Genomic DNA, 23,759 nt, shown 5'->3' on the forward strand with positions numbered 1-23,759 from the left:
CAACATAAATTGGAGCTTCTGTGTACAACCTACAACCTTGCTGAACAGTTCTTGGTACAATCAGGAATACACCGATTCTCTTTTATTGCATTTGTATCTATTTAAAGAGACACACTGCTGACGTCAGGAGACCTGACTATAAAGCTTCGAAACAAACTGCTCAAGCACCTTTACAGACTGTGTGAAAACTTACAATGAGTGGTTTTTCCGTCATTTAGCTGCTGAAATACTCACTGAATGAATGTTTCAGCAGTAACACTGCTGGCAACACTCCATTACTGGATGGTTCAGTATAGCAATGACTGCCCATGTAGGGTGAGACAGGGACCATGCCCATCTGTGAAGAGCGACCTCCCACAGTCTTTGGAAACACTACGTCTCAAAAATATTATGAAATGTTGTGAGAGGGCCTTTGGACACATTATCATGCCTAGACTGTTTTCTCTCTCTATGGAAGACAAGTTTACCTTGACTCCCAACTATTTGCCACAAGGTCTTTTCAAATGTTGCAGCAATAGCTCACAACTTGCTGATTGCTATAGCCTCCGAGAGGTTATCCAAGCACCATATTTACACAGAAATGAATTCATATTACTTTGATTTCAGTGATGACCACGTGGCAGCACAGACAATGGGATTTACACAGGAAGCCACTGACTGCGCTCAACAAGAGGTCCCAATAATAATCCAGACATTTTCGTCAACAGGAAAGGTTTCCACTTCCTCAAGATCCAGGCAGTTGTGGATAATCAGAAGGCTTTTTTGATGGTGAATGCCATGTTTCCAAGAAGTGTACATGATGCATTCATGCTCAAGGAATCCAAACCAACAGACATTTTCTGCAGTCAACTTGGCTCAGAGGAGTGGATCCTGAGGGTCAAGGATGCCCACTATATCCCTGGTTGCTCACTTCTATATGCTTTCAAACTACAGATACAAGTACCAGAAGTGAGAAGATGCCATTGGTTTTCTGAAAATAACTGTATTAATCCAGGTGCCTCCTGCATTACATAGCCAGCATGTGAGAAAAGCATCTTCATCCTCATCCCCCACTAGAATGAAGGTAGGAGGCACTGACTGCATGGGGCATAGGGAACTTTTTAGCAGAAATAAAATTTTCACATAAGTCTGTCATTGTCTCTAGCGCAGACAAAATGGCCCTCTCCACACTCCAATTTTTAACACCGATATAATTCACTATTAATCAGCCTAACACATCCCAGATGACAAAAAGCAATCCTTCATGTTATTCTTTTCGTGACCACCTGCAATGATCATAACACGTGAATGAATGAGTGAACTCCTGATCCACCTATTGAAAGATCTCACTATAATTATTTTCAGTGGTGAGCAGCTCGCCACTTAAAATAGTTATAGTGAGATACATCTCCTGAGGGCATAGCATGTATTTCGTCTGCATTCAATTGTGCTGGTGCTGTTGGGAACCATACAGGTCCTGATTATATTATTCATGTAGCGGTTAGCATAACGCTATTACCCCAGCGCCAGTGACCTGGGTTCAATTCCAGCCACTGTCTGTAAGGAGTTTGTACGTTCTCCCCGTGTCTGCGTGGGTTTCCTCCGGGTGCTCCAGTTTCCTCCCACATTCCAAAGGTGTACAGATTAGGAAGTTGTGGGCGTGCTATGTTGGCACCGGAAGCATGCCAACACTTGCGGCTGCCCCCAGAACACTCTAAGCAAAAGATGCATTTCACTGTGTGTTTTGATGTACATGGGACTAATAAATAAATCTTTTCTTAAAATAGATGTAAAGTGCCATTGTACTATTTCTAATGTATTGTTTGCAAATTTGACAATATCTTGTGGCAGTCCAATTGGCTATATGCAGCATGTGTTTATAGTGTGAAATAAACTTTGGGCATGCATTTCTACATAATTATTTTCACTCTTCTATTTTTTCATTCACTAAAGAGAAGATAGGAGCACATAATTTAAAAGGACACTTTATGTGGAGTATTATGGCAGTAAAAGTACCAACTTTCAGATGAGAGTTTAAAATGAGATCGTCTATTTACTCAGATGAATGCAAAGATTCTGAATCAAGGAAGAGCTCACTTCCTGTGATACCCTGGCAAACATTTATCACAATACTGTCAAATTATATTAAGTTAATATTTATTTCAATGCAGTTGGGTGAATCTGTCTATGTGTAAAATTGGCAGTCGTATTTACTAACACAACAATTGCTATTTTGGTGCAATTAGACTCGTCATTATTCCTGGAGACTAGTTTGATCCATTTATCTACAACATCCAAATGTAATGACACAATGAACATTTTATAATTGAAACAATGCCAGGGAAAATTTACATGTTTTAAGTTGAACAACAATTCATAATGAAAAGAAAAGTGTACATTTTTACAGGCAGCAAAGGATCACAACTTTAGAGTTTCTAATGACCCAAATGCATTATTGAAAGAAGACCAACTTTATAGGGTTGACTACTGGTAGTCCTGGCAATATTTGTTGATTGTAAACTCTACACTTGGTGAAGGTGCTGTATGTCATAACAACATTGAAAGGTTTTTGGAGTGGACCGACTGCCAGATTACACCCACACATAATAACATGAAAAATAAGAGTAGGAGTGATCGCTAATGATCATGGCTGATCCTTTATCTCAGCACCACTTTCTTCCACTAATCCCATATTCCAAAAATTGATAATCCAAATCCAAAAGGGATTGGTAGCCAAAAATCTACCAATCCCTTAAAAATACTCAGCAATTGAGCCCCTATCCCCCTTACAAGTACAGAATTCCAAAGAACTACCCTCTGGCTTATGTAAGTTCTCTATCTCTGTTCTGAATGGCCAAAACCTTATTTTGAGACTGTGACCCCTGATTCTAAATAGCCCTGGTTCTTAACACCCAGCCAGGTGAAACTTCATCCTTGCAACTACCTGTCAAACCCATAAGAATTTTATTCATCTTATTGAAATAACTTCTTATTCTCCTAAACTTAAAGCAATATAGACCCAGTCTGATTAACTTCATACAACAAATTTGTCATCCCAGGAATCAATCTGGTAGGCCTTTTCTGCACTAACTCTAACACAAGTATATCCTTCCTAACAGGGGGAAGACCAGCCCTGTACAAGATATTCCACATGTGGTCTCTCTAGGAACCGATGTAATTGAAACAAGGTATATCTAGTCTTAAACTTAAATCCTTTTCTCATAAAAGTCTTCTTTATTGCCAGCTTTACCTGCAATTTAACTTTCACAATTTGTGTACAAGGACATCCAGTTCCCAGAAAACTAATAGCTTTCAATATCTCCCCTTTTAAAAAGTACTTCATCTTTCTATTTTTTTTCTACCGAAGTGAATGACATGGCATTTCTCCGCATTATATTTCATCTGCTGTGCCTTCACTCATTCGCTTTATATCCCCCTGAAGCCCCTTTTGCATCCTTCTCACAACCCATACTGCCACAAAGCTTTATGTCATCAGCCCCAACACGACATCTGCACACTTGGAACAAAAAACAGCAATATCTTGCTGTACATCGAGCAGATACTTACCAGACAACTAATTAATTCTCCACAATTTTTTTCTGCTGGACACAGAAGGATCAAGGAACTACGTATTAAAGATATTTAAGCACCAACTCCATGTGTCTGCCTTGTCAAACAAATGGACCCAAGTTTCCAATAAATATTGGCACATCAAACATGGAAGTGCTGCGCAGTAACTGTGTGGAATTTTGGTACACCTGCATAACAGAAAATCCCAACCTTTTACACAGCAGATTACTGGGGTTTTCTTGTTTGCTTTCCAATATTAGTGAAACGCATTTACACTAGGAAATGGGCCTGCTGTTCCAATGCCACGTCCTTTTCATTTATGTTAAATATATTTGGTATTGGTATTGGTTTATTATTGTCACTTGTACCAAGCTACGGTTGTCTTACAAACCGATCGTACAGGTCAATTCATTACACAGTGCAGTTACATTGAGTTAGTACAGAGTGCATTGATGTAGTACAGGTAAAAACAATAACAGTAGAGTAAAGTGTCACAGCTACAGAGAAAGTGCTGTGCAATAAGGTGCAAGGTCACAACAAGGTAGATCGTGAGGTCATAGTCCATCTCATTATATATTTTCTTGTATTTTTACTTGCCTTATATTTTTACTTTTTAAAAATGCTGGTAATATATTTAATTTTAATGTTTTGATGCTTTGAATGCTTGCATACGTTTGATATTGATAAACAATCAAGTTCTCTGACAGATTTAATTGCCAGTTCAACATTGATAGATGCATTCACCAGCTGTTAAAATATTTAAGCAGAATTGACCATTGGAAGATACTGCAATGCTCAGGACCACACTAGTCGGATCTGAACTGAGTTCTTTGTGGAGGAACATTGCTAGGAGGTAGCAGCAGGTACAGTGGTGAGGCCACTGACAACTCCTAATGACAAGAAGCTAAGCAGAGATTCCAGGATGGAAGTGGACATTGATAGAAGTCTCACTTTACAGATTTGAATAATACATTCTAAATCATGAGTAATGCGATAGAAAATTAATGTTAATTTTAAACACTTTATTTACCACGTTAATGGAAAAAATACCAAAACAGTTTTCAGAAAGTAATATCCATGACGATTCCCACAGACCCCATCCTGTCCACCACGTGGCCTGCACTCCCAGCCCACCAATTTGCTGCCGGACTTCACTCCCACCCGTCCCATATACATCTGTCATTACCTCAAGTGATTCCACTATCTCTCCTAGCCTGCAGTTAGTCTTTTGTCTGACGCTTCCCCCATCACCCCATCCCTACAGCTGCCTCAACAGGCTGTACTCAGCATGAGGCATGGGAGTGAAGGCAACTCCATCAGGGAATGGACGCTCAGCTCTCATCCCTGTTGCCATGGGATCTGCTGGCAAACAGGAGGCACTCGGAGAAAATGAGAGGGAGGGAGGGAGAGATAAGAGGGGGTATAAGAACGAGTGGGGAAGGGAGGAAAGGGGGGGCTACAAAAGGCGACAAGAAAGGGAAGCAATGGGAAGGAAGGAGAAAGTGGAAGAAAAAGGAGATGGGGAGGATGAGGAGAGAGAGAAGATGGGGAAGGTGGGGGTAGGAAAGGGGAATGAGAAATAGGGCAAAAGTGAGACAGTTGGGAAGAGAAAGGGAAAGAGAAAGAAGGATAGACACAGAGACACGAAGGAAAAGAGAGAGCTGGTGTAGAGAGAAAGAGGGAAAGGGAGTGATAGGGAGAGGAGAGAAAGGTTGAAGGAAATAAGGAGAGAGAGAAAAGAGAGAGAGAGAGATGTTTGAAGGGGGAGAAGGTGCAATAATTTGGGATCAAATACCCAAACTTGGCTCCTTTGATTGAAAGTGATTTGATTCACAACTACCCCTCAGCCACCGGCCCAGGACAGCACCAGAATTGGGGCAATTTTCTTGCAGCAGCACTGCTGCAAATTGTTCTCACTCTGAGTCTGCATCTCTGCCCAGATCTAGATCCAACATGCTACTGACTGACCCTGGATTCATCCCATTCCAGCTCAGTCACCAGATGCAGAGTACGTGGAGAGTGAAAGGCAGTCAAAGCTGGACAGAAGCCGCATCCACTCACCTCGGCTCCTCACTCTCCCTTGTAAATCTTATCCAAGAAACTGTGAAGCTTAATGGTTATTGTAATCACATTATTTGATGATGAGCCACATGTTCGACAATAGTAGGGCTAAAGAAAGTCAGGCTGGAATAGGTGTAACAGAAGGATCTTAAGTTTGTAGGACTGCAGGAGATTGCAGGGACAAGAAAGCTCCAGAGGGATTTGAACATGATCAAGATTTTAATTTATACCTTTAGGGATTGTTAAGGGAGAGCATCTTCCATAGGATCATTCAAAAGTATTGCTATTCACTTAATGTTTAATGATGCATTTAAAACCATAATTAACTCACAATTAATTTTTTTAAATCATGCCATTAACTTTTATAATCACTTGACAAATATATTTTTATGGATTTGAAATATTGAGCCGATGTAGAATCACAGAATGGGGCCACTCAGATGACCAAATGTATGATGGATCCTGGTAGAACAATCTCAGCAGTTCCATTCTAATGCTCTTTCCCCAAGTTGTTCTATCTCAAGTAATTATCCAGTTCCTTTTGAAGGCACTGACAGATTGAGTTTCCACCACTTTTACACAGTGAATTCCAGAGATTAATCACTCACTAAACAAAAACATTCTTCCTCACTTCTGCTTTGTGTCATTGCCCAAAATTTTAAATCTGCCCCTGGTCTTTGAACTATCTGCTAAAGGGAACAGTTTCTCAGCCAGTCCCTCAGGATTAAGGATGACTTGCTTCCACTCCGGTTTTGTGGATTCTGAGATGACCGATGACTGAATGTGGGAACTACAGACTCAAGCACTGATGGGGCAGGCGAGTGAATGGGTTATGAGGTGGTGCACTTCTTCTGCCTAATTACGCAGGGCTTCAGTCTGCTCCCAGTTCAAGGACTCCAGCTTCTCAAAGCCATCCACAAAGCTCCTTCTCCAATTTGAGCAGTCAAGGGTCAGGGATTAACAAGGGTCAGTGGGGATGTTGCCATTTTTCGGTAAGGCTTTGAGCACATCCTTGAATCTTGCTAAGACATCTAATACCTCTTCCTTTTTAATGGTAACTTCAACTAGAACTTCCCCCTCACTGAATTCTCCAACTACAATGTCCTTCTCCTTAGTGAATGCAGAAGGGAAGTATTCATATAAGACATCATATACATCTTTTTGCTCCACGCACAGATATCCCTTTGTTCTCTAATGGGCCCTATGCTTTCCCTAGTTACCTTGCTGTCTTTAATATACTTAAGAAATGCTGTGGGATTCTCCTTAAATCTGGATCTAGCCTGCCAGTGGTATTTCTTATCCCTTCGTTGTCTCCTAATTTCTTTTTAAAGTACCCCCCTATAATCTCTATACTCCTGTCAGGCCTTAGAGTCAGAGTTATACAGCACAGAAATAGGCCCGTTGGCCCAACTCATCCATACCGACCAGGGTGCCTTCCTGAGCTAATCCCAGTTGCCCGCATTTAGCCCATATCCTTCTAAACCTTTCCCATCCACGAACCTATCCAAATGTCTTCCACTTCCTCTGGCAGCTCGTTCTATATACCCACCACCCTCTGTGTGAAAAAATTGCCCCTAAGGTCCCCTTTCAATCTTTCCCTCTCACAAACCCATATGCTTTCTCCCTTTTCAGCTCTCTAAACCTGTCATTTGCTTACTTTTTCTCTCCTTATCCAATCCTTGATATTCCTTGACATCCAGGGTTCCTTGAACTTGATGGCCTTGCCTTTCACCCTTATGGGAAATTGGCCCTGAACTCTCACTATTTCACAGAAAATGCTGGAAACACTGAGCAGGCAGGCAGTATTGTGGAAAAGAAACAGTTAACGTTTTAGGTCTGAGACCATTCATCAGAACTGGGAAAGAGAAAGAGAAGTTAATTTTCTGTGGTAGAGAGATGGCGGGGGGGGGGGGGGGATAATAAGGATGGATAGAGGGTGAAACCAAATGATTTAATGGTCCAAATGAATCAGCTTCCCCCTTTAAAATGCCCTGCAACTCTTCTGTGGCATCTCAGGGAGCCAACAAACTGTCCTCGATTCAAATCTACAGTGTAAATGCACCCTGTCTATTCCCCTCACAATGGAGTCACCTTGGATATTTGCTTCTCTCCTTTCTGCAGCTAAACCACCCACAATGCCATGATTTTTTTTTTTGGCTGGATTCCTCAGAGATACATTCATCCCCACTATATTCTTTACAGTGAATTAGAAGAACCATAGAACACTACAGCACAGAAAACAGGCCATTTGGCCTCTCTAGTCTGTGCCAAAACTTTATTCCGCTAGTCCCATTGACCTGCAGAGATTAGGCAGAGACAGTGTTGGTGGCATCTTTCCAATGCCTCGAGGTCTCTGCTATGGTCCAGGTCTCAGATGCATCTAGGAGGGCAGGGATCACAGCTGCCTGGTACACCATGCCTTGTGCAAGGACTGAAGCATTGATATTCACACATCCTTTTCCTCAATCAGACAAAGGTTGTGCTGGCACACTGAAATCAATGAATCTCCTCTCAAACCTCCCAGCTTCTGATTGCTAGATTCAGATTGCTAGATAAGCATATGGAGGAACTTAAAATAAAGGGATATGTGGGAGGAAGGGGTTAGATAGTTTTAGGCGAGGTTTAAAGGTCGGCACAGCATTGTGGGCCGAAGGGCCTGTATTGTGCTGTACTGTTCTATGATTCTCCAGTGTAACCTTACATTTGAAATCTCTTATCCCTGGAACCATTTTAGTAAATATTTTCAGCAGCCTCTCTGGGATCTTATCGTACTTCAAAAGTGCGGTGACCAAAATTGGACAGAACATTCCAGAAGACCAGTGTTTTGGACAGGTTCAACATAAGTTTACTGGCTTTGTACTCTATGCCTCTATTTGAGAATCCCAGGATCCTCTATGCTTTACGAATCAGCATACCCTTGCCACTTTCAAGGGTTTACACCTGGAATGCCAAAGCTATATGCAGGAACTTCTGTGCTTGCACACCCTTCAGAACTTGCCATTTAGTCAATATTGCCTTTTTTTCTCTCTCTGCCAAAGTGTACTATTTAATACTTATCTATGTTGAATTTTATCTGCCACTTGTCTGCCCATCCATCCAGCCAATCTGTGTCTTCTACAGGTTTTAGCTATCCTTTCCAGCGTGTGTCTTCTGCAATACTGGTTTATGACGCAAGTGAGTCAAAAACATTTACAATTATTGCACCTTTTTTATTAACTCTCTACTTCGTTGCTTAATGTTGGTCTTTATTCCTTCCATGTGTGAACACAAAGCCTGAATAAAACTACAGTAAACAATGTGGTGCAGCAAAAATTAGTTTTAGTTTCACAAAATGCACTGCATGCGTCTAGTAAAGGCAAAGCAGTTTCTACACCATGAAATTACAGTCTTTACCTTCTCCCATCTCGAGGGAAAAGTCTGATGCAACGCTGTTAAATTCTGGAATGGTGCGGAGACCTAAACCCTTGACTGAAAGGTGAACGTACTACCAATCAAGAGGCTACAAGCTAAAAATCATTCAATTATAAACCAGACTGGAAAACTAATTTCTGACTACAATATGTTATATCATATTTATTTCAAAGTTAGTGAACTGCATAGAGTTATCAACACGTTATGGAGTCATACGGCACAGAGACAGGCTCTTTGGCCCACTGACACCATGCCGACCATCACGTATCCACCTACACTAATCCTTTTTTATTCTTCCCACATTCCCATCAACACTCCCTCACCCAGCTCCAGATTCTAGCACTCACTTACACACTCGATGCAAGTTATAATCTGCAGTTCTTTGGTCTGTGGGAGAAAACTGGAGCACCTAGAGGAAATCCACACCACCAGCTCCACACAGGCAGCACCAGAGGTCAGGATGAACCTGGATTGCTTTAGCTGTGAGCCAAGAGTTTTACTAGTTGCACCACTATGCCACCAATCTCTACCTTTCTTCAATATTTCACTACTCCTCCCTCTAGGAGGTATAGTTACCTTTTAAACCTTACACAATCATTCCACTGTGCATAAAAACAACTTCCTCTTTGAAGAGATAATGTGGTACCTCCTTCTTTAACATTTATAATGCTCTCACAGAAAGAGCTATATAGAGAGGCACATCCTCATCTGCTGTCCCTAAGAGTCAGGCCACAAAGGTATCTATAAATCAAACATGTGGCTCACTCACTTTACTTGTATAACATGTGAAAATACCACAGTATATTTCTAAGCTAAGAGCAAATCAAATACAAAGTAAGGGGATATTTTAAAATATATCTTAATATTTTGTCACTACAAACTTCACCACAGAACACTTAAGTTTTTCAAATACTAAGTAAGATCTCAAACTCCATCTACAAGTTCACAAAGAGTCCTCTTTCACCACTGAATTAACAAAGACCCTCCTGTTTCCTCATTGATGTAGAACCAACAGAAAATATTCCATTCCACTCTTTCACAAATGATGAGTACAATACTAAACCAGGAGGAATCATGCATCAGATTCCATGTTGGGTCCCAGGCTAATTGAAGATTAAAATGATACCTCAGTGTACGAATGCACTGAGATTCTCAAACATGACCATACAATTCTGGTGTAATTTACTAAATTGTGAACACTTTTAAATTGAAAAGTATTTCTGATTTGTTTTTTAATTAAGTTATTATTAGCCAATAAATAAATAATCTCAAGTTTTTGAGATATGCATTTCACCATTTAAATAAAATGTGAAATGCAGGGAATTTACTTTAGAACATTCCATCAAAAACTGATGGAAACGTACACTTTTTTCTCTAGCTACAGCCATACTCAATTGATTTTAGCATGGTTGAATATATCTTAGCATTTGAATCTTAATGCCAAGCACTGAGATGCTTCACATTGCCATTATAATGAAAAGAAGACACAAAGAGATATTAATATTGCAGTATTCTTATGTGAGCCTCAAAAGATTCTGAGAGCCTCAGAATTCCTATGAAATTCTGGAATGAGGGCTTTAAATAATTGATGTAGATACAAGAACAGATGATTTCCCCAATGTGTTGTTTGTACTGCAGCAAAACCTTTGGACGGATAAGCTTAAGTAAATTTCAGAAACTGCAAGGCCAGGAAGTACACAGTGCGACAATTAAAGATGTTGATTAGCTAAAACAAAAACAGAAAATGCCAGAAATACTCAGCAGGTCAGGCCACATCTGTGGGATAGAAAGGGTTGGAGACCCTTTGTCAGAACTGAAAAGAAGACGAAAGCAGCTTGCAAAGCTACAGGAAGGGTGGGGGACGGGGGACGTCTTTGATAGGGTGAAACTGAGGTGGTCATGGGGATAAGCTGCAAACAAGAGCAAATGTGAGCAGTTAGAGATTGAGAACATAGACAAAGGAATATGGGAGTTGCAAAATGCAGAGCAAGAGGATATGATCAGCAGGTCAGGCTGGGCACGTCCTCCACTCCCAGAGAGAAGAAAACAACAAGCTGAGCGAATATCACAGATGGATGACTGATACAGATTGAGAAATCAAGTTGCAGAATTCAATATTGAGTCCAGAAGGCTGCCGCAAGCCCAGATGGAAGACAAGGAGCTGTTCCGCAAGCCTGTTTTGGGCCTCACTGTGACAGCACAGGAAGCCACAGACCAATAGGTCAGAGTGGGAGTGGGACGCAGAACAGGAACCTCAGGGTTGCCCCTGCGGACAAGTGTTTGGCAAAGCAATTACCTAACCTGCATTTGGTTTCTCCAGTACAGAGGAGACTACCGAATGCAGTTCACCAGATTGGAAGAAGTGCAAATGAATCACGGTTTGAGCTGGAAAGACTGTTTGGGTCCCTGAATGGTGGGAAGGGAAAAGGTAAAAAGACAAGGGTTGCATTGCCTGCAGTTGCAAGGGAAAGTCCCTTAGGAAGGGGGATAGTTGGTAGGAATGGAAGAGTGGACCAGGGAGTCACAAAGGGAATAGTTCCTATGAAATACAGAAAGGGGAGGAGAGAGGAAGATGTACCTGCTGGTGGAATCTCTTTGAAGGTGTTGGAAATTGCAGAGAATGATCTGTTGAATGCAGAGGCTGGTGGGAGTAGAAGGTGAGGATCAGGGGAACTCTATCCTTGTTCTATCTCGAAGGAGAAGGGGTGAGAGCAGAAGCATGGGAAATGGATGAGATATGGTCAAGGGCTTTGTTAACAATGGTAAATGGGAAGCCACAGTTCAGAAAGAAAACGTATCAGGTGCACTAGTAAGGAAAGTCACATAGTTGTAGCCAATACGATGGAGACAGAGGAACTGAGAGAATGCAATAGAGTCCTTACAGGAGACAGGATGGAATGAAGAGTAGTTGAGATAGCTGTGGGAGTCAGTGGGCTTGTAATGGATGTTAACTGCTAGCTAGTCTATCTCCTGAGGTGGAGACAGAGAGATCCGAGCAAGTGTGAGGTATTGCACTTTGGGAGGTCAAATGTAAGGGGAAAGTATACAATTAATGGCAGGACCCTGAACAGCACTGATGTACAGAGGGATCTTGGGGTCCAAGTCCATAGCTCACTGAAAGTGCCCATGCAAGTAGATAGGGTGGTAAAGAAGGCATATGGCATGCTTGCCTTCATTGGTTGGGGCATTCAGTAAGGAAGTCATGTTGCAGCTATATGAAACTTTGGTTAGGCCACACTTGGAGTATTGTGTGCAATTCTAGTTGTCCTATTACAGGAAGGATGTGGAAGCTTTGGAGAGGGTTCAGAAGAGGCTTACCAGGATGCTGCTTGGATTAGAGGGTATGAGCTACAAGGAGAGGTTGGACAAACTTGGGTTGTCTTCTCTGGAGCGTTGAAGGCTGAGGGGTGACCTGATATAAGTTTATAAAATTATGAGAGGCATAGATAGGGTAGACATTCAGAATTTTTCTCCCAGTGTAGGTGTGTCAAATACTAGAGGACATGCATTAAAAATGAGAGGGCGACAGCTTAAAAGCAATGTGTGGGGTAAGTTTTTTGTTTACACAGAATGGTAGGTGCCTGGAACAGGCTGCCAGGGATAGTAGTGGAAGCAGGTATGATAGGGGTGTTTAAGAGGCTGTTTGATAGACACATGAATATGCAGGGAATGGAGGGATATGGATCATGTACAGGCAGAAGAGATTTAATTTAATTCGGTATTGTGTTTGGTGCAGACATTGTGGGCTGAAGGGCCTGTTTCTGTGCTGCACTGTTCTGTGTTCTATGCTGTATCCAGAAAATGAAGGAAATAGTCAAAAATTGACCATGTGGAGGTGAGGGCAGGGTGGAAATTAACGGCAACAGTAATGAAACTATTGATTTCTACATGAGTGCATGAGGCAGCACCAGTGCAGTCATCGACGCACCGGAAAAAGAATTGAGGGAGCAGGCCGTGTAGAACTGAAACAAAGAATGTTCTACATGTCCCACAAAAAGACAGGCATAGATTGGGCCCGTGTGGGTGCCCATAGCTGCTCCTTTTATCTTTAGACCTGGATCTTGATTAGATGAGGTGAGTGACACTCCTTTGTCAATTAAGAAGCATAACAAAATAAAATCACTTTTTAAAAGTGATGGAGGACTCAATGTAGTCTGAATATTTTGCAATATGTTATGGAGTCAATCCCTTATTCTTCCTTAAAACAGAGAGTGGCCTAGTAATTTAAGCCACTAACCATGCCTTATTTCCCTTTTAGAAATAAAGAGAATTATTATTCCAGTACTTTTATTGGTGCATTAAATCTGATGTAAATGGTATTGTTCACTTCACATACATAAAAAGTATACATAAAAGTCAGATCAGCTGGAAAAGATCATACAAATCTTCCACACCTTTTAGCATAAAAGGAAAATCATAACATGAGTAGTCCATTAGCATTGGTACCACTCTTCATTCCATTTGTTTGATTGCCTTTTGCAATTGAGAGTCACTTTTTCTTTAAATAAGTAATTGTTAGGTAAGTGGAGTAGAATTCAGTCTAAGGGAATAAATCAGAATCACCTCCTTCTGCTCATTACACCTTTATTCTGAAAGGTTTTTTTGAATGGTTTAAGAATGTAAGAGCAAAAGAGCGTCTGGACAGAGAAGAGGCCATCTCATCACTGAGCTGCCTTGACTGACTGGAAATTGGGTGGCATAACACAGTTCAATGCCATTGTTGGGAACTGCTGGGACAACCTTACATTCGAAGTGCAGCACCAGCCTGGGACCCCCATTGAGCAGGTCAATTATTTATCTTCCATTCCTCAGGCATCCTGTCATCCCATTGCAACACTGACCCACACCCCGGTCTCCATCTTATCCTCAATTCCCATGGCTTGATTCCCTGAAATCACCTTGTAATTCACCACGTCTGCTGCCACCCCACCCACTACAAACCTCTGTTAACCCTTCCCCCAACCACCTAACCACCCATTCATCAATGCTGAGCTCCTTCTGATCCCTCACCGAACATTCATCAGTGTTGGGCTTCCAGCCTGTCACCTGACTATCCAGCAGTAACATACTCCAAATCCCTCTTCCCTGGCCACCCCACAGACCCATTCAAGCCCATGGCCATCAGCCTAGTCCAATCTCTAGGACATTATTGACCTCAAGGCCAGCAATACCTGATCTGCTGATTCCAAGGTTCAACTAAAATTTACAACGGATCCATAACAATGATTAAAGCAGTCATTTGCATTCGACTGCTATTCTCATCTGGTATTTTTTGTGTGTATTAGAATTTCTAAGCCCACGTATGGTAATTCCATTGTATTATTTCTCCTACACGTAATGCTTAATTCCCTAACTCCCTTGAATTGAAACGAGCCAGTCTATTAGTTCCTTGGTACCCCTCAATTCTCTCCTTAAAACGTATCAGCACAAGCTCCTTATTAACAATAGGAACTGACCCTGGAATTAATTCATTGACTGGGAGCCTGAAACAAAAAACCTATTATATATCTTCATTTCCAAAGCACTGTATTAATAGCCAGCCCATCTAACACACAGGGACCGTTTATAATTTCAAGTTTGTTGTTTCTGGAGGTATACTCTCAAATGAATCAAATTAGTTGCAAAGTGAATTAATTCCTTACCCTCCAATCTCTGTTCCCATGGCCATGATTGGTGGCTGATTTGGTATAAAAGGCAATTCATGCAACTGTTCAACCATTTGGGAATTTGGACCTGCATTTGAGTCCATATAAATGATGCTCCCTCTTTGCAGAGCTTCCTAGAAGAATATAAAAATCAGAATCAATTGAAAATTGCATTTAACATTCAAGAGAATGCTCTATAAACTATAGACACGGGAGATGCTGGAATCTGGAGCAACACACACAAAAAGTGCTGGAGGAACTCAGCAGGTCAAGCAGCATCTATGCAGGGAAATAAACAGTCGGCGTTTCATGTCGAGACCCTTCATCAGGACTGGAAAGGAAGAGGGCAGAAGCCAGAATACGAAATCAGGGGAGGGGGAGAAGCACACGCAGGCAGGTGATAGGTGAGTCCAGGTGAGAGGGGGAAGGTGTGGGTGGGGGAGGGGTAGATGCAAGAAACTGAGAGGTGACAGGTAAAGGAGGCAAAGGACTGAAAAAGAAGGAATCCAGTAGGAGAGGACAGTGGACCATGGAATAAGGGGAAGGAGGTGGGGAAGGGGAAAAAGAAGTGGGGAGGGGGCCACAGGAAAGAGGGAAGGTGGGAGGGGGGAAGGAGGGAGAAGAAGTGGGGGGGGGGGGGTTACCAGAAGTTAAAGAAATCGATGTTAAGGACGTCAGGTTGGAGACTGCCAGGGCGGAATATGAGTCGCCCTTCCTCCAACCTGCATCTGGCCTCAACGTGGCAGTAGCGGAGGCCGTGGATAGACACGTCAGTGTGGGAGTGGGGTGTAGAACTGAAGTGGGTGGCCACTGGGAGATCCTTGCTTTTCCAGAAGACGGAGCAAAGGTGCTCGACGAAGTGGTCACCCAATCTGCGTCTGGTCTCCCCGATGTAGACGAGGCTGCACCGGGAGCACCGGATGCAATAAATGACACCCTCGGATTCACAGGGGAAGTGCTGCCTCACCTGGAAGGTCTGTCTAGGGCTCTGAATGGTGGTGAGGGAGGAGGTGTACCATTTAGTGTGGTTGCAGGGATAAGTGCCGGGAGGGTCTTCAGTGGGAAGGGACGAGTGGACGAGGGAGTCGCAGAGAGAGTGATCCCTGTGGAAAGCAGAGAAAGGGTGAGGGAGAGGGGAAGGTGCGCCTGGTGGTGGGATCCCATTGGAGGTGGTGGAAGTTGTGGAGAATAATGTATTGGATGTGGAGGCTCGTGGGGTGGTAGGTGAGGACAAGCGGAAACCTGTCCCTGTTATGACAGGAGGGGATGGGGTGAGGGCAGACGTGTGGGAAATGGAGGAGTTGTGGGTAGGACAGCATTGATGGTGGTGGAAGGGAAACCCCATTCACTGAAAAAGGAGGACACCTCGGATGTCCTGGAATGGAAAGCCTCATCATGGGAACAGATGCGACGGAGGCAGAGGAAATGGGAGAAGGGGATAGCGTCCTTGCAAGTGACAGGGTGGGAAGAGGTGTAGTCAAGGTAACTGTGGGAGTCAGTGGGTTTGTAAAAGATGTCTGTTGTTAATCTATCTCCGGAGATGGAGACAGAGAGATCCAGAAAGGGGAGAGAGGTGTCGGAGACGGACCAAGTGAATCTGAGGGCAGGGTGGAAGTTGGAGGCAAAGTTGATGAAATTGACAAGCTCAGCACGGGTGCAGGAAGCAGCCCCAATGCAGTCGGGAAAGAGTTGGAGAGCATTACCAGTGTAGTCTTGGAACATGGACTGTTCCACATAGCCGACGAAAAGGCAGCCTTAGCTGGGGCCCATGTGTATCCATGGGCACTCACATTTGGTTTGGAGAAAGTGGGAGGAGCCAAAAGAGAAGTTGTTAAGAGTGAGTACCAGTTCTGCCAGACAGGGGAGGGTGGCGGTGGAGGGGAACTGGTGGGGTCTGTTGTCCAGAAAGAAGCAGAAGGCCTTAAGGCCTTCCTGATGGGGGATGGAAGTGTACAGGGACTTGACGTCCACAGTGAAAATGAGGCGGTCAGGGTCAGGAAACTGAAAGTTGAAATGATGGAGGGCAAGTGTCACGGACGTAGGTAAGAAGGGACTGGACCAAGGGGGACAAAATGGAGTCAAGATATGAGGACATGAGTTCAGTGGGGCAGGAGCAGGCAGAAACAGAGGGCCTACCAGGCCAGTTGGTTTTGTGGATCTTGAGTAGAATGTCTATCAACTATAGTCCAGATTTTTCCAGTATTTTATTGGGTAGACTACCTTAAGTGAGTTTCTCAGAGAACATAGAAAGAACATTATGCAATGTGATTTATGATATTCGCTAGATCTATGACATGCTTTATCCTTTCTGAAGGCTTTTGCATATGCTCAACACTAATCTGCATTGGTAAAAAAGGACATTCATTTATCTGCTGTGTTTAACCCTACAACACATCCCAAAGTGATTTCCAACCAATAATTACTTTTGAAGGGTAGTCACTACAGTCGTTGAAGAAGCCACACATACACCGTAAACAATAGTGATTGATTTGATTAAACTCTGCCAAAGGCAAATGACACATGATCAACTGTTAATTTCCAAAAGGCTTTTCATAAAGTGCACATAAAAGGTTACTACACAAGGTCGCAGCTCATGGTGTTGGGGGCAATACATTACTATAGGTAGAGGACTGACTAACAGAAAACAGAGCAATTTGACAAGCTGTAACTAAAGGGGTGCAAAAGGATCACTGCTGGAGCCTCGACTATTTACAATCTACATTATTGACTGAGATGAAGGGATCAAGTGTATTATAGTTGAATTTGTAAACAATACAAAGGTAGGCAGGAAAGCAAGTCGCAAGAATACAAAGTATCTGCAAAGGGATATAGATAAAGTGAGTGGGCAAGAATTTGACAGATGGAGTATCAAATGGTGAAATGTGAGATTATTCACTTTGCTAGGAAGTATAGAAAAGCAAAATATTATTTGCAAGGAGAGAGAATATATAATTGCTGCATTATGGAAGAATCTGGGTGTCCTACATGAAACACAAAGTTACCACACAGGTACAGTGATTAATGAGAAAGGCAAAAGTAACCTTTATTGGAAGGGGATTGGAACCTAAAAGTTGCAGAAGTCTTGCTACAATTATGTAGGGCATCAGTGATGCCGCACCTAGAATACTGGATGATAAATACCACATTTATTATAATACTGTGAGTTCAGGCAGATTTGAACCCAAAGGAGATCCAATAAGCTGAGCTTAAAAAAATCACTGTGACAACTGATGATTTCTTCTTTACGTTACTTGCACTGTAGCAAAACTTCTGGTTTGGGTGCAACTACCTCAAAATAAACCTGAAGGTGTAAAGTGAGTGAGTACGTAGTAAAACATTAATGTCATTCATTAGCTTACTGAGGTGAAAACAATTTTGTCAATTAAAGGGCTTAGAAACTTTAACGTGCCTGGAAATGCACATTAAAACAACTTCCCAAATGGTCCTTCAACTTTAACGTGCCTGGAAATGCACATTAAAACAACTTCCCAAATGGTCCTGCCCTAATTTTTTGCAAGAACAGCAGCGATTAATATTCTATTGTGCTGAAGCCCCAAGACATCGTACACAGCATAGTAGGCTGTGGATGCGTAAACTTGCACAAAGATAGTGGAGAATGTGGAAGAAGTGAGTCGAGTAGCAGATTGGAAGTAGGGATGCAGGACAGGTTTCTTCCTAGAAGAAAACAGACACCTCAGCACAAGTGATTCCAAAATGGCCATTGCACATGGTTTGAAGTCACTGTGTGGGACCAATGGCCTCTGTGTATAGATGCGGTACATGTGAAGATCCCACACCTAATTTACATTAGTGTTCTACTTGTGTCTGATGAAATTAAACATAAAAATGGCTTAAATACAGCATGGGTAGCAGCAAAAAAGCATTGAAAATCTACTCATTAGCACAAAATAAGAATCATTAACAAACTTAATCCATCAGCCGTGCTGCCAATGTTCATTCCGCTTCTTTAATTAGCTTTTGTTATTCTGTTGTAATAAGAATGATAGGGCTATTAGTATTCACCAAAATTAAGTGCGATATGGAAAGTAACTTCCAACAGGAAAATCAGAAAACTGCTGAATAGTCCTTTTGTAAACTGCACAAAATAGACCACCAGATGGCTTCCCATTCAAATGTTTAGAATGAGTTTACGTTCCTGTTCTAATGTTGTAGATAAGGACTGAAGTTCCACTAAAAGTTATGTCCTGGCATTCCAGTCTAAGTACCTTACTGACATCACCGTTAATCATTATCGCTACCGGAAACCCCCCCAAGCATTAAATATTATTAACATTTACAACTGTGGAGTACCATTCATAAAGATTTAAAATATTTTCAGAAATCTTTTGAAAAATACTTCTGTTTACTTATTTTATCTCTCTTAACTAATCCAATCTTAATTTATCTCTATTCAATGTGCTTTTTTTTAAATTTGATTTTGTCATTATTCTAGCTTACACCTCTCTGTTCAGACTCTGCACTCATCAATATCAATTCTTCTCTCTGATAGGTTAAGCAGGCAGATACTTATCCTGCTCTCACTGATGACCCACTGACATCTTACTAACTTTTCTATTCGCTATTAGTACAAACTCACCCCACCAATGGAACCTCTGCACTCAACTCATTCAAATGCAAACTACACAAGCTTCGATAAAGTGCTTGTTCATTGCTTGAATTATTTTTATATAATTAATACTCAAGAGAGTAGTTTACGCTCAAGAGCCTTCTTCCAATCTATTCTTCTACTTCAACTTTCACTTCAACAAAATGGTTCCTTAGAAGTACTTCCAATGCTACTCATCAATAGTACTAATGGATATTTACAGAAACAAGTTAGAGCCTTGAATCAGAAGAGTAAACAAAATGTCTATGGCACAGGATTTCAGAAAATAAACAAGTGCCAATGCACTGTGCGCAAACATAAAATACACTTGAAGGTCACACACCTAATTTCCATTAGACTTCAATCAGTGTGTGGAAGCATGCTGAGTCACATGACTAGTATTTAGAATTGCACTCTGGAGTGGCTAGCATCTATTTTTAAGTACTGTCAGCTCTAAAAAAGGAAGTGTCATCTCAGACTGAATTTGAGAACAGCATTCCATTGTTCCAATCACTATACTTCACAAGAGTTTCTATTATTCATAAGAACCTGAATGTTAAGTCTACAACACTCTCAGGAGTATTCAGCACAGGAGCAGAGTTCAGCGTTACTCCAATCTTTAAAACAGTCCTGCTTTGAAAGATAGAATGTGACCTTGCCATGTCAACAGCCCAAAAACATTTTGAATGCTGATGTTTCTGTAGCTTGTATGAATTTCTGGTTTAAATAAAAACACTGGAAATACTTGGCAGGTCAGACAGTGTCTTTGGTTTTATGTGTGATGTACTCCTTTAAATTTACTAATGAATAATTTAATGACATTGTTGTGCTGATGTGTAAATTCTTGTAACCAATCATCCATCAAAAATATGCATTACGGATATTCTTAAACAACATAGTTTGATATATCTGATATGGTACAACTTCATAAAACAACAGTTAGGCCACAGCTGGAATACTGTGTACAGTTCTGGTTGCCATGCTTTGGGAAGGATGTGATTGCACTGGAGAGAGTGCAGAGAAGATTCACCTGGATATTACCTGGGGGTGAAGGGTTTCAGTTAAGAGGAGAGACCTCTATATGCTGGGTTTGTTTTCCTTGGAGTACAGGAGGCTGAGGGATGACCTGATAGGGGTAAACAAAATTATGAGGGACATTGATAGAGTAGATATTAGGAAACTTTTCCCCAGAGCAGAGTTTTCTAAAACTAGGGGGCAAGAGTTTAGGAATAAGGGGTAAGAGGTTTAGAGGGGATCTGAGGAAGAACTTTTTCACCCAGAGCGTGGTTGCGATCTGGAATACACTACCTGAATGTGTGGTGGAGGCAGAGCCTCTCAGAACATTTAAGCAGTATCTAGATAAGCAGTTAAATTGCCAAGGCATAGGAGGCTACCAACCAAGTAATGGTAAATGGGAATAGTATAGATAGGTACTTGATGGTTGGCATGGACATGGTGAGCCAAAGGGTCAGTGCTGTATGACTCCATGACCTTTATTTCTGCAGAGAGAGATGTTGCACTGTAGAAATGAAATAGTGAGTTATTAACAATTTCTATGTTCTGTTCGCAAACAGTTTTCCAACAGAACAGGCCTACTGCATACTGGTGATTAATGGTGCAAAACACATACAGCTCCAGACTCATTAATCATAGATAGTCTTCACCTCTGCTGTGATACCCAGACAGGCTCATGAGATCTGAATATTTTTTTGAGCTATAAAGGAATCATTGTTGGACATCTTTTTTTTCCAGTATCAATCTTGAATAAAATCATTTATTTAAGAAAGTATAATGTTTGGTTTGGAATACATTTATCAAAACACCACTCTGTTACACTCAATGTTCTGGTAGAGAATGATCAATGGCCACTTTTTTAGACAGAACTGAACCAGAATCTTTGGAAGAATGCTTCTTAGTGACTAAATTTACAAAACAGTTACCAGTTTGAAACTTCTACCTGCAGTATTAGTTCTACCCAAGTAGTACTTCAGGTCTGACTCCTACCGAGGAAGCAGTAAAGCACAAACATGTATATACTAATGAAAACAATTCACCTCACAGGAGTTCAAACATAAATCTTTTGACTCTGAACATATGTTCGAAACTTTAATGCCAACTCTGAATTAGTTCTAAACATGCAAGGGGTTTCAAAAGACTCTCTGTGCACACTTAACACACACAAAATGCTGGAGGAACTCAGGTCAGGCAGCATCTATGAAGAGAAATCAACTGTTTATTTCCCTCCATAGATGCTGCCTGACCTGCTGAGTTCCTCTAGCATTTTGTGTGTGTTCCTCCAGATTCCAGCGTCTGCAGAATCTCATGTCTTCTGTGCACATTTAAACCAGATTTAACTGGAGTTAAACCCAAGAAGGTGTCAAACCCAAGTACAATATTTGATGTCCAAGTGGAGTCACATCAGGCCTAATTTCAGGTTTTACACGGCATGTTATTTCTGCAAAGTAGTCAGCACTCTGAGATAACTCTACCGTCCCAGAATGAATACATTTTAAGACTGAATCCAGAGAAACAGTACCTTTTATGCCCTATTTTCTCTTCTCTCTGAGAAGAATTGATGCATGTTGTATTACTTATCTATGCACCCTAGGTGCTCTTCAGCACCTCTTTCAAGGGAGCTTAGGGCATGTGTCCATCAGTTATTCATCTTTAGTGGCACTACAGCCATATCAATTTCTGTCCTTGTCCAAAGTTCTGTCCTTGCTAGGATGGGTCAACAGGCAGCAAACAGATGCAGGAACCATGAATGAATTTTATCCCTCTTAAGCCAAGGTGGTGAAGCCAATTTTTGAACTGCTTTGGCTACCCGGGCTGGAATTTAGCTAACTCAGTAAAATCTACTAATCAATCGTCAAATTCTGCTGGGCTACCTGGTTCAACTGAACACAGTTTTTGCTGATGTAAACATTTTAAGACCATTAAACGTGATATAATTCACTTTTGAATAATAAGTTTAGTGGCTTGATGAATATTTAAATACAATCTAAGTCCAGCTTGGTCTGGTCAGTTTAGAATCCATTTACACTATACAAAGAACATTTTAGTTATGTGATTTGTTCTGTAAATATATGGTCTAAATATGTAGGCCTAAATATTGCTCTGTGTTTTATTTGTGGCATTAAAAGTGTTCTCCCTAATACTGTTTGTAAAAGTTGCTTAAAGAGCAAGGTTCACGAAGCAGTATGGTTGTGTTTCCCTGGGCGACACTACACTGGATCTGACTGTTTCAGTACAGGGTTCCCCTCTGAAATGGGGACATTCTCACAGTCATTGTAACGTAACATAGTGATCATTGCATACATTTTATAAAGGGACAGACCTACACCCTGCTTAGTGCTACCCTGCAGAGCACAAATGTCACAGTGCTCTTGGCCTAGCATATCACTGGCACTCAGCCACTAAGACCACAGTAAGTACTGACCCCTTCTACACCTGATTCATATAGCACTTTCATTCCTGGGAATGCATCTGAGTGTGAAGCGAGATACCCATGGATAAGCAACACCTCTCCACATGAGAGGTGCAGTGGTGCAACTAGTGGAGCCGCCTGCCACACAGCACCAGCTACAGGGTTCAATCATGGCCTTGGGCACTGTCTGTGTGCAGTTTGCATGTTCCACCTGTGACCACTTGGGTTTCCTCCAGGTGCTCTGGTTTCCTCCAACATCCCAAAGGCATGTGGTTGGTAGGTTAATTGGCTACTGTAAATTTCCCCTAGTTTCTAGGTGAATGGCAGAATATAGGTAGAGTTTTCAAGAATAAAAAAATGGTAATAATGTAGGATTAGTGTAAAATGAGTGACAGATGGTCAGTGCAGTCTCAGTGGGCTGAAGGGCCTGTTTCCTCAATGACTCTATGCCAATGAATGGATGGATGCTATAAAGATGAGTGATGGGAGAGTGCTACCAAGGAGTCAGTGGAACTTGGACAGACTGCTGAAGAACCATGTCCCCATGAGTCATGCTCTTTGTGCAAGGGGGCTAATGCAGACCTGCCTCTGCCAAGTGGCCAGGGGTGTTTCTGTAGGGACATGAATACAGTCTCTAAATACCCGCAATGGAGGCAAATGTCTCTGCCCACTCTGCTTGCTCCTGTGAGCTGAAGGAAAAGTTGATGAAGTCTCCTCACCTTGAGTGTGGAGTTTGGGTGAATTCCGTATTGCATCCATGAACAGCAAACTATGAGATAAGGCAGGCTGGAACAATCTTGAGGCTAAAAAGCTGAGAGTAACCCTAACACTGACCCCAATCTCCATGGGCAAAGCAGTTAAAGCATATGTGAGATTGTGTTTGAGCTCTTAGGAGCTCACATATCTTAATGAGGACAAAGGATACATCCTGAGTTTTTGGTTCTTTGATAGATTGGGAAAGAATATATATGGCATGCTTGCCTTCATTAGTCGGAGCATTAAGAATAAAAGTAGGGAAGTCATGTTGCAGGTGAACATGGTTAGGCAACATTTGGAGTAT

The 23,759-nt window shown here is 41.8% G+C and overlaps 1 protein-coding gene across 1 annotated transcript in view; it reads right to left on the bottom strand.

Moving 5' to 3' along the window:
* The window catches only part of nphp4 (nephronophthisis 4), a 285,812-nt gene that overhangs the window by 71,345 nt on the left and 190,708 nt on the right, over nt 1-23,759 (bottom strand). The window contains exon 12 of the mRNA XM_052039598.1: nt 14,664-14,800. Within this exon, the coding sequence (XP_051895558.1) occupies nt 14,664-14,800 (137 nt within the window). The remainder of the gene's footprint in view (nt 1-14,663; nt 14,801-23,759) is intronic.

This window comes from Pristis pectinata, chromosome 26, assembly GCF_009764475.1.
Source record: "Pristis pectinata isolate sPriPec2 chromosome 26, sPriPec2.1.pri, whole genome shotgun sequence".
NCBI classification, from domain to species: domain Eukaryota; kingdom Metazoa; phylum Chordata; class Chondrichthyes; order Rhinopristiformes; family Pristidae; genus Pristis; species Pristis pectinata.